The sequence below is a fragment of the Piliocolobus tephrosceles genome, chromosome 10 (genome assembly GCF_002776525.5).
Source record: "Piliocolobus tephrosceles isolate RC106 chromosome 10, ASM277652v3, whole genome shotgun sequence".
Taxonomy (NCBI): domain Eukaryota; kingdom Metazoa; phylum Chordata; class Mammalia; order Primates; family Cercopithecidae; genus Piliocolobus; species Piliocolobus tephrosceles.
This window is the reverse complement of record NC_045443.1, coordinates 125942370-125954783: the sequence shown is the minus strand read 5'-3', so window position 1 is coordinate 125954783 and position 12414 is coordinate 125942370. Positions and strand designations below refer to the sequence as shown.

Sequence of the window (12414 nt, the reverse complement as noted above, 5' to 3'; positions counted from 1 at the left end):
CACACACACACACACACACACACACACACACACACACACACACACACGGACTACAAGCCTTAATGAAGCACAGTCCACACCTGCTTTAAAGGGAGCATCCAGCCTCCTCGCTTGGTTAAAGTCGCTCAAGGGCAAGGGGCGAAAACCCGGAGGAGGTCGGTCACGCCCTGCTCAACTGGCACCGCCTTCCTCTGCAAAGTGCTTTCTACCCATTCAGTCATTTTATCATCCAAAAAACTGCCGGGAGGTAGGTTGGGAAGGGAATTCTTCAATGGCCACTTTGCATCCAGGAAAACTGAATGCTAGAAGCGCTGGAACCTAGAGCTAATTAACAGCAGGATTCAGGCACCAGATTGTGGCTGTTGACTCTTTCAAATAAAATAGAAAAGTGCCTCCCTCTCCTACTCCCCCCCCCCGACCTGCCCCCCCTTTCCCTCTTCTCTCACCCCACCCTCCTCTCTACCTGGAGCTCTTAGAAGAAAGGAACACTTACATAAAACGTAGCAAACTTGTCTGGTTGGTGTATCTGGGCAAGCGCAGCCTCAAGGAAAGTAGATTTTTCTGGATTTTCAGGCGGTGCGGAATGACTTTTGAAAAGCAAACGCTACTTTTAAACATCCATGACAACTTGTCTCTCAATGCATTTCGAGCTCAGCCTCAGAGCATTAGGCGGGAGAGGGGTGGCTTTGAGGGTTCTCCGCTCAGAGCTTGGGGCCCATACCGGACCCGAGGCTCCACGCGAAGGCGCAGGGCACCCTTGTGCGCACTTCTGTTTAACCAAATGAACCCGAGACCCTCGCCAGGGCGCAGGCAGCAGGAAAGCGACGCTCTCGTTTTCCTACGTCCTGGACGCGCCCCGGGACTCGGGCAGCTGCTGTCCCTGGCAGAGTCGAGGCCTTCCTCCCCGCCTGCCCCGCGGCTCTTGGGGCCGGAGACCGCCTCTACCCGCCCTTCCCGCCGCCGGATCCGCGCGGCCACTCGGCCGCACACGCACGTAATAATAAAGGTCGAAATAACCACATGGCTACCTTTTGTGAGCCCTGCGGGCGCCATACGTTAGCGCCTTTAAATTCCTGCAACCCAAAGCAGGGCCGCCACTCCCATTGTAGAGAAGAGGACACTGAGGTGAAGTAGCTACGGACAGGACCGCTGGTGAGATAGTTCCCATCGCGAGGGGTGCACCCACCTCCCCATCCGCGCTCCCAAACCACAGAGGACTCATTTGAAGGAGCCCACAGAGACCCCCTGGATTCTGCCATGCTGGGGTCCCTGGTGAGCTGCGCGATGGGTGCGCGTTCCTCTAGGGCCAGCACCGAGACCTTAGCGGTTGCGGAAAGGGGATGCAAAGAACCGGGCCTTCCCTTCTGGAGCACCAGCCCCACAGTGCTGCAGCTGTGGATGGGGAGTTGTGGATAGGGAGCACACAGCCGGGAGGAAGGGGCGCACAGAGCGGAGACCCTCCCCTGGACGCCAGTTCCACAGGGTGACTGTGCTGGGCCTGGGGCAGGTCCCTACGGAACTCAGGGATGGGGAACAAACACCGTGTCCCTCAGCCACGCCCCCTCCTCATCCGTGGGGCAGCTCTGGGTCTGGGGGTCCGGAGTGGGAGATTCGGGACTCGGTAACAGCCTAACTTGCCCGGATCCTGGCTCCCAGCTGGGAGCGCCCTTCTGGATTAGGGGCGGCTCGGCATCCGCAGAGGCGCTCTTGGTGGGACCCGCGCCCCCACCAAGGCCCCCGCCGCACCCCTCGCTTCGGCTGCCCTCACCCCGAGCCACCCCGGAATCGGGAAGTTCGCATGCGTCGGCGCGCCAGGCACCCGCCCCGGCCTTACCTTTGCCCAGCAGCGCGCCCAGCAGCAGGCTCAGCGCCCCGCACAGCGGCGCCGCCGGCCCGGGGGCCGCACCCTCGGAGCGCATCCTGCGTCCCGGCCGCTCACGCCGCCCGCCGCCAGCCTGAAGCGCAGGGCCCGCCCGTGGCCCTCGCCGGCCACCCCATGCCCGGGGCCACTCCCGCAGCCCGGTCGGCCCGGCCCGCTGCGTCTCAGCCTTCCGCGGCCCGCCCCTGCCGGTCCACGCCGCCGCGGCTCGGGCTCGGGCTTGGGCTCTGGCTCTGGCGGTTCCGGCTCCGCCGCTGCTCGCGCTCCGGCCGGGACAACTTTTCTCCGGCAGCCGCCGCAGCCGCCGGCCCGCCCCGCCCCCGGCCCGCCCCCGGCCCCGCCCCCGCCGCGCCCCGGGACCGCGGACGGATTGAGGGTGCGGGAGGAGAGAGTGCGCCTGCCCGCCGGGAGGGGCGGCAGATGGAGAACCCCGCGCCCGGGCTAGGGAGGATGTGCCCGGGAAAGAAGACGGGGCGGGGAGGGGGGTCTCCCCAGGCGGCTGGGACGGCTCCTCCGGGGGTCCACGCCTTCCCAGAGGAACTCAGCGTTCGCAGCCTCTTGCCCGGGTGCCCAGCGGCCCGCGGCCCGGAAGGTCCTGCCCAGGGACCCGAAGCTCAAGGCAGAGCTGGACCCCTTCTCGCCACCCTCCCGTGGTCACTGCGGGACCTGGTGGTCGTCACGCCCCATTCCTCAACTTCAGGTGGCCCTTGTTTGAGCCTGGAGGGCTGGGGACATCTGGAATGCAGCTGCTGCGGGGAGAGCTCCTAGCTGGATCACTGAGCGGGGAAAAGCAGCGCGCAGCGGAGCGTGAAGGCGGGGTGCGGGCTCAGACAGATGCGGGTGTGCACCTGTGTGTGTGTGTGCGGAGGGGGCGAGGCACCGGATCACAGCGGTGTCTCTGGGAAGGGGACTAGAACGCAGGGGGGAAAGAAGGGATCATTTTTCACTGCATGTCTGTGGGGCTTCCATTCCCCAATCATCTCCCCCCCGACAGCACGTGTTTTATTATCTAGTCAGGGGGTGGGGAATAACCCCTCTCCAGACTTGCTCCTGCAATAAGCAATTTCTCTGCAGACTCAGACAAGGAAGATCCGCCCTCCCCGCCCCACTTCGTTCTCTGTATCTTTTCCCTCTGGTTTCTCTAGCGCTGGCCTCCCTCATGGTGGTGATCCCAGGTGATCTCAGCGGCTTCCCTGTGCGGTTCCTGATGCTCATGCTAGGGTCTTTCTGCCATGCGTGCTCTGAGCAGCTGGAGGGCGGGACCCCGACTCCCCCTTGTGACTGGGAGTGAAGGGCCTTGGGTTCGGAGGTGTCTGGACGGATGTCCTGCCCTGGGCTCCTCACCACGGACTCAGCATCCCGTCTCACCGTGGGCTGGCTCCATCCAACATCAAAAGGAAGGCTGAGCGGTCTTTTCTCACCATCGGTGCAGGAAAGAATTTCAAAAGAATAAACGAAATCCTTGATTGAAAGAAAAGAAATGTAAACAAATGATCCCCTGCGACCGCAACCCCAAGTCTTATCTCCCCACTCAGCCCCTAAGGAATGAACCAGGCATAAGGAGAAACTGGGGCGGGGTGGGCCGAAGGCCTTACAGGGTACTGGCCAGAGTGGGAGGCTTTCTCCTGGGGTGGGGCCCGGAAGTCTGGGCCAGGCTGGGGGGAGATGGCTCCTTGTTTTCCTGGCCAGCTCCACTCACATGAGGTGGGGAGAAGGCAGCTTGAAAACTAGCCAAGCCCCAAAGGGAACGGTAAAAACTTGATTCTCATAGGCCTGGATAGCAGATACTTGATTTTTAAAGTGGATTATGCTGATAATTGCCCCATTCTTCAGTTCATTCAGCTAGTGTAGACCTGACCTTGGGGGCAAGGGGCAGTTATAAAGTGGACTTGGGCTCCTAAAATGGAAGACAGGTTTTATTCTCCGTGTTTTGAGTCTGCACATCACTGGGGAATAAATATATATATTTTTTCATTTAAATGTTCCCAGCATGAAGGAGAAATACACAACATGTCCCATTGTTTGTAACTGAGGATGGGAATCTGCCTTATCCTCTCTCCTCCCTATCAGATAAGAGGGACAAAAATAATAAAAAGCCAAAGAAGTGCCCTCCACTCCCCTGTTCTTCTGTGCAGCCTCATAATGTACCTTCTTTCCACATCATTTCTTTCCTTTTGGCACAGAACACTGCTGTCCCTACTGCAAAGACAAGTCAGGTCCTAGACTACATCTCTATGATGCAATTAATCAAAACCAGGGGCTATGAAACAAGCCACAGCAAAATAAATAGTAATTTCACATGGGGTTGGAATGGGGAGAGGGTTCTCAATCAGATAAGCTCACTGCACAGCACCCCCAAAGTATCCACTGTCTTCAGGTGCTCCTGAATCACAGAAATCCCTTGAGACTATGACGCCTCCGGGCATCCCCTGTGAGAGCCTTCAGGAGACCCAGCAAATGAAAGCTTCTCTACAAACCTTCCTTTAGGACTCCATTTAATCTATTGCATGTCCCTCTCAAGAGCAGTCAAACAAACATCACACAAAACTGAACAAACAAATAAAATAGATGATATAGTCGATTTCCCTTTTATAGGTAAATCCACAAAAATTGAGGTTCATGGGCTAATAAAGTTTTCTGTATTTATTTTTTTAAGTCATGTATCATTTAACCCCCAAATCATTAATTCCTTAACTTAAATTACTTCCAGATGGTTTTCTGAATTTCCTAAGGAACATCAGAGGCTGCTAAGCTCCTCAAAGGCCGTTGCAGAATTCCTTAAGGACTGTGGGCACATGGAAGCACTTAACATAATTTATGGGAGAGGAGAATGATTGGAAAGAGGAAACCTGCTGCTTCCACAGGGGCTCAGTGTTCCTAAGTCAATGAGGCAACTTCAGATTGTTTTGTTCATGCTTAAATGTTAAATTGTTAATATCGCATAAAATGAGGGATGGAACTCATGACTTTAGTTCAAAGGCTTCTTGCATTGTCTATCTGTAGACAGGGGACTTCTGGATATATATTGCTGAGGACATGGAAAAGACGGGCTATATGTTGGCCTCATGAAACAGCTATGGTCATCTCGAAAACTCAGTACCAAGTCCTGACTACGGTGCTTACTATTAGAGACAAAAAAATGAGGAAGAAGGAAAAAGGGGGGGAAATGAAAGAAAGGTCTATGCTTAGTTCTGTGTCCTGCCATTGTTCTTAAAACATATAGGCACTATCTGATTTCATCCTCTTCACTTTCATGGGGTGTATTATTATTATCCTTGGACATTTTATTCATTCATTCATTCATTCAACAAATAGGTGTCACTTGCTTACTATTCATCAGGCCCAAATTTTGGGGTTCTACCAGTGAACAAAATAGACGAAGGTCCTAAATTTGTTGACCTTACATTCTAGTGGAGGATGCAGACTCTAAAGTAATACACAAATAATTGTATTTGATAATGCAGCAATATGTGTTGTGAACAAAAATAAAGCAAAATAAGGGAAAAGTCTGATTTAGGGGTGCAACTTTAGGAAAGTGGGTGAAGGGAGAGCAATTTTTGGGAAAAGAGCTTCTCAGGCTGATGAAAATGAAAGTGCAAAGACCCTAAGCTGGAGTCCTGAAAGGTCTTATTTTTCTTTCAGAAGGATCACTCTGGCCACGTGTAGACCACAGCCTATAGGGGTAGCCAAGGAAGCCTAAAGTCTAATTAAGAGCTGGCTCAAGGCACCCAGGATGCTTGCACTGGAGTAAGAGGAGCAGCGTCGTGAGGTTGAGACATAGACCAGTTAATGATGCCTAGTGGAAGTGAAGCCAGCAGGATGTGCTGATGGATGGGTGTGGACTGTGGAAGGGAAAGAAGAGGCCACTGTTTTGGTCCAAACAACTGGGTACCTGAGGGTTCTCTTTATGGAGGTGAGGAAGACAGAGGGTGAGTGATCTGGGTGGGTACATTGGTACAGATGAGGAAACTGAGGCTCATAGAGGAGGTTAAGCCACTTGCTGGTATGTGACAGGCCATACATTGAAAATCAGCTCTCTGTGCTCCCCAGAAGCAGCCAGGCCAGTTTATGACCACCAGCCCTAAGGAAAATTGAGTATTGCATTGATATGAACCATAAGCCCTATGTCATCCCCTCGTTCATTAACTCCAGGTCTAAGTCTGGCTAAGGTAGAGAGGAGTCAGAGGTGTGGAATGTGGAAATAATATATTCTTCCTCTCTCCATGTGGATAACGATTCCAGCCTTTATTCCATCTAATGTAAATATATTTAGGGAACATTTACTGGGGCCATTCGCTGTCTGCCCTTGTTCCTTTATTTGTTTGCTCGCTCATTCTTCGCTCCATGTCAACTCCATGAGGGACAATGTCTGACGTGCTCACCCCTGTATTCCCAGCCCCTACAAGTGTGTACGTGAAGATAAGTCCTTGTCCAATGAATGAATGAATACCGTAAATCCGTAGACTATTAACCCTACTTTACTAATGAGGAATCTCAGATTCACACATTTTGCCTTTAGTTCATTTAGCTGTTAATAGTGATGATGATGATAATAACCATTAACATTTATTAGGTGCTTGCTAATTGTCAAATAATCTCATTAACAACCCTATGAACATGTACTCTTGTTATCTCCAGTTCACACAGAAGAAAACTGATGTCAAAGAAGTGAAGTGGCTTGTTCAATGCCACTCAACTAAGAAGAGGTTGAGCTAGGATTTAATCTACACCATCTGCCTTCAGAGTCCACACTGGCAACCGCTCACTAGACTGATGGGTGTGTGCTCAGGTGTGCCTGTTTCCTACACCAGCTGTCTAGGAAACTTGTGTTAGCTCTCACTTGCTAGGTCTCTCTTTGTGTCAGGTTTCACTTGTTGGGCCCTTTTATTTTAAACAAGCACTGAAGAATTGTCCCTTTGTAACTTTCACTTACCATCCCAGACAACCCCCTGAGACCTTTGTGCTGCTCTGGCCCTGCTGCTTGAACTCAGCCTGTGTGGAGCTGAAGGGGGCTGAAGAGGGCATGGGCCCAGCATCCCCAGATAAGATGCAAGATGCAGGTGACTTTTGGCCTGTGAAAACAACTTTTAAGACTGATGCTCAAATGCCCATACCTGATCAAATCATCCTATTTTCCACGTGGTACCTGTTGGATGCCCAGATTCCTCTCACATTTGTGGTTAAGACCCACAGAGTGGACTCTCCACCCTTCACCCTTCCACTAGGGTTCAAGGCCAGCAAATGATCAATTTACTATAGGAATGAAGTTAACAAAGCTTCGGATTAGGTTACAAATGGAAGTAATCACACTGGTATTTCCTTAACCATATTTGCATCACCATCATCATCACCATTATCGCCATCATCAACATCACCATCACCATCATCATCACCATCATCATCACCTCACCATCACTATCACCATTGTCATCACCATCACCAACATCACCGTCACCATTATCGTCACCATCATCATCACCATCACTATCATCATCACTATCACCATTGTCATCACCATCACCGTCATCATCACCATTATTATCATCATTATCACCATCATCACCATCACCGTCACCGTCATCACCATCACTATCATCATCTCCATCACCACCATCATTATTACCACTATTGCCATCACCATCATAATTACCATCACCATCACCATCACCCCATTACTATTATCATCACCATCACCATCATCATCATGATCAACATCATCATCATCATCATCATCATCTCTAACACTTGCAGATTCCTTATTCTGTGCCTGGAACTGTCTTAAGTACTTGACAGGTGTGGATTCATTTAATCCTCACAACAGTCCTATGACATTACTTTTGTTATCAGCCCTACTTACACATGAGAAAATTGAGATACAGAGTTTAGGAGACTTATCCAAGGTCACGGAGCAACTGATTGGCAGAGCTGGTATTCAAACTCAGCTACTCCCGCCATAGACTCCTTGCTCTAAATAGACATTTCTCAGACTTTCCTGTGTATACACGTGACCTAGGGAACTTGTTAAAAAGCAGCTTCTGATTTAGGTGCTAGGGGTGGGATCTTCTCCTATGCATTTCTCCCAAGCCTCCAGGTGATCTTGACATTGTGAGTCAGTGGGCCACCTATGAGTAACAACTCCCTAAATCATTACCCTATTCTGCTCCCTATCTACTCATGCAAAGTCATATTATCCAAACTATATTTATTTGAAAATTTCACTGAAGTTAAGCTCTTTCCTGCTTCTCAGTATAAAGCAATCACAAGCATATTCAGTGCATTCTGTCATTCCAGAAGAATCTTGAGACTGGAGAATTCATCCTGCAGTTAGTTAATAATGGCTATTTAATAAACACTCCTAGCTGAAACCAGTATTTGGAGTGGGCAGGTGCAGTGACTGGCTTTGGTTTAGTTAGTAGCTGCTCCATCAACTGAGTCCCTAAGTGACCTTAATGGGCACAGACCCCTGCCAACCTGCAGTGGACACATACAGAAATGGAATGAGCAGTGAATGTTTGCTGTTGTATGCCCCTGAAAGTTTGGATTATTTGTTACAGCACCTTCTCGTAACCCATCCTCATTGGAACACCCAGGCATTCAAATTCATTGCATGCCCACTTACTCCGCTGCATTCCTGTTCCTTTTGGATGATCAAGTCTTGCAGGAATAAGACCTGCTCTGTGTCTATGCATTCTTCAGTTCAATAGCAATTGTTGAGTGAATTACTTATAGGCAGGGTGCCTGCCCTCTGACAGCCCATTAGGCGGGATAATATGCATGCACAAATATCTCAAATCAGCATCGGGAAATAGGCACACATTAAATGTTTTAAGGGCCTAGAGAAGATAAAAATGATTTCACTGCCCACCTGCCCCCCATTTATACTAATTATCCTGTTCCCGCTACTGGCTCTGCCCAGTTTTCTCCCTCCAGAGATCTTGTACTTGCTGCTCTCTCTTCCTGAAATACTTTTCCTACCATGTCCCTCTCCTTGAGAATATTATCCCCTCAGTAAAGTATTTGTCCCAGGGCCACATCACCAGAAACCACCACAGAGCCTAACCATATCCAGCACTCAATAAATACGACTGAAGAAATTTCATGATGTTTCACGGACTCATTTAATCCTGATCACAGGCATCAGGAACAGTGGGAGATTAATAGTGGGGATGCAAGGAAAGAAAGACAGGAGAGCAGGGTCTTTCTGGCAGGAAGAATGAGACAGTACGCAGGACAGCCCATAAACAAGAATGGAAGTTGTTGTAGCCAGTCAGTGCTCCACCAGCCAGAAGATGCCGATTAAACCAGCTCCAACATCTTGGCATTGAGTGGGGCTGGATTTTGCTGTTATATCGATTTCACCCTCTCCACCCCTAAGTCTTTGGATTTAGCTTCTCAATTTTTTAGTCCTTACTTATAAGGACCTAAATGTTGAATTGTTAATAGAAAATAATTCAAACTCATCCACGCTACGAAATGCATACAGAGTTCAGTTCCAATATTAAACTACCTTTAAAATGCCCCTTCTGGCAGACCATGATCCGAATCCTAAGCTATGGGATTACTTGTGATTCACAGCAGATCCAGCCAGGTTCTGGGAAGGAGGACGCTGGTGACTTTTATGTATGATTAGCTCCTTTCAAACACCTTTCTCAGGGGCAGACAATCCGGCTAACTAAAGGTGCTGCATAGAAAGACCCACTGCATTGCTTTTAACTCTCCTTAAGACTTTCTGATGGCTTGTTAACAAAGATTGAGCTTCAAATGGAAATCTGCCAAAATTGTGTTGTTTTGACACTTGGAACAATGGAATGCCAATTCCATTAATTTATGTGCGAAATCTCTCAGCTCCAGACCCACAAGCAGCCTGGGAATGGTTATACAGTAAACAGCGCTCCCTGGTGGCCCTGGCCAGCATTTGTTGCTAGCAGAGGAAAAAAATAAGAAAAACTCAGATTTGGGGGTCTAAGTGACAAAGGAATCAGAAGAGTGTCACTACGTTCAGCAGCATTTCACACTAATGAATGTCTTTGTTCTCAGGAGGCAGTAATGGTCACTACTGACTCCTTTACCTCTGACTTGTAAGTAAAAGTTGTGATACCCCCTGGGGCAGCCCATCTTCCATATGTTTAGTAAATAGTGATGCTTACTTAAAGCTGTGCCCTGGATAGAGCTCAGGAGATGGCCGTTTGATCTTTATGGAGCATCCAAGAGATTAAAGCTCAGCCCAGCTGGAAGCAGGACCAAGGTTGGTGGAAGGAAGGCATTAAATTTTTGCCTCCTGCTCACTACAAAAGGCATTAAGCACACAGTGTTTAGGTTGCCATTCTGCTGATGGATGGAACTCAAATGCCACTGTATCAATCAAGGTTTAGTGAGGGAAACAGAACCACTAGGAACAGGAATCTATTTTTAGGAATGAGATCTTATATAATTGTGGCAGAAGCTAGAGCTATAAGAGCCAGAAGAGGGAGTCAGAGGATAAGCAGAAATTACTGACCAGCTTCCCTGAAGCTCTGGCATGGGATTCAGGACAAGCTGAGCTTTCAGTCTATTCCAGGGGAACAAACTGGAACTCGCGGGAGGATCCGGCGAGGCAGGAGTCTCCAGCTACCAGACTAGGAAGATGAAAGGGGTACTATTCAAAAAGTGTTTGAAGGGGTTGAGCTTTCAGCATGACCAAGTCAACACCTGCTGGATGGATCTTCACACAGGTAACAACCATAAACTCTGAATAAGATACAAAACAAAAAGAGCAACACAAACACATCAACAACATCGCAAAGACTTCCAGAAGGCTATGAAAAGTGAAGGAAAATGGGAGACTCTGGAGGTAGGTAAGTTGACATTTGGAAGGAGAGGCGTGGAGTGACTTTCCTGTTTTCGTGGCATTTCCCCTAAAAACAGGCCAAAATCATTGCTGCAAGGGACAACTAACACTCCTGTAGAAATTCACTCTTTCTTTTTTTTTTTTAATTATTTTTAAATAAATAACTGGAGTGCAGTGGTGCAATCTTGGCTTACTGCAACCTCCACCTCCCAGGTTCAAGCAATTCTTGTGCCTCAGCCTCCTGAGTAGCTAGGATTACAGGTGCGCAACACCACACCTGGCTATTTTTTGTATTTTTAGTAGAGACAGGGTTTCACCACGTTGGCCAGGCTGGTCTTGAACTCCTGACCTCAACTAATCCACCTGTCTCAGCCTCCCAAAGTCTTGGGATTACAAGTGAGAGCCACCATGTCCCGCCGAAACTCACTCTTTCTAAACTGAAGAACCAGACAACAAAATCTGTAGCAGTCACTGCCACTGGAATGCAGAGGGGGAATTCCAACAAAGGAAAGAGCCAGAAAGAAAGACCCACAATTGCTTGTATTTACTTTGCCCACGTTTTTGGATGACCCAGGAATCCCGGGAGAATGGGAAAGATTAAGCAGCGCAGCTAAAGATAAAAGGACTGAGCTGATCCAAGCGAAACCCCAAGAGACATTTTGTAGTGTGAATCCAACCAAGCCATTACTAGCCAAAAAAAAAAAATCAGTTAACACTTCATTAATGAATACAACAAAATAGAGTCTGCACGAAATTCAAAATTTTAAAACAATCAGAAGTATAACATTTGTCATTTGCAAGGCAGAATCCAAAATATTTGGCATTCAAAAGCCAGAAAACATGGGCAAAGGACTTGAATAGACATTTCTGAAATGGCCAACTGATCTATGAAAAAAAGCTCAGCATTACTGATTATCAGAGAGACGCAAATTAAAATGATAGTAAGACGATTACCTCCCACCTTGTAAGGATGCGACTTTAAACAGATGGACGATAACAAGGGTTGGTGAAGATGTGGAGAAAAGGGAACTCTGGCACACCGTAGGAATTTAAGCTGGTGAAGCCGTTATGTAAAATTCTATGAAAGCTCCTCAAAAAAATAAAAATAGCCAGGCATGGTGACTCACACCTGTAATCCAATAACTTTTTAAGGCTGAGGTGAGAGGATCACTTGAGCCCAGGAGTTCGAGACCACTCTGGGCACATAATAAGATCCTGTCTCCACAAAATAATAAAAATTAGAATAAAAAATAGCTGGACATGGTGGCTTGTGCCCCAGTCACTCTGGAGACTGAGGTGGGAGGATCACTTGAGTCCAGGAGTTTGAGGCTGGGTGAGCTATGATTTCACTGCTATACTCCAGCCTGGGTGACAGAGCAACATCCTTTAAAAAAAAATAGAACTACCATGTGATCCAGCAATCCCACTACTAGGCATATGACCAAAGAAAATAAAATCAATGTCTTCAAGATATATCTGCACTCCCATGTTTGTTGCAGCACTATTGACAATAACCAAGATATGCAAACAGACATAGTAGACATCAGCGGATAAATGGACTTTTAAAATGTGGTATATATGCACAAAGGAATATTGTTCAGCCTTACAAAAGAAGGAAATCCTGTCATTTGCAAGAACATGGATGGACCTGGAGGACGTTATGCTGAGAGAAATAAATCAGGCAGAGAAAGAGAAATACTACATGATT

General features: G+C 48.4%; 1 protein-coding gene across 1 annotated transcript in view; it reads right to left on the bottom strand.

The window, feature by feature from the left end:
* TMEM132C (transmembrane protein 132C) overlaps window positions 1-1919 on the bottom strand; it is a 431835-nt gene extending 429916 nt beyond the window's left edge. The window contains exon 1 of the mRNA XM_023187261.2: window positions 1835-1919. Coding sequence (XP_023043029.2) covers window positions 1835-1919 — 85 coding nt within the window. The remainder of the gene's footprint in view (window positions 1-1834) is intronic.
* Between the last annotated feature and the right edge of the window lie 10495 nt (window positions 1920-12414).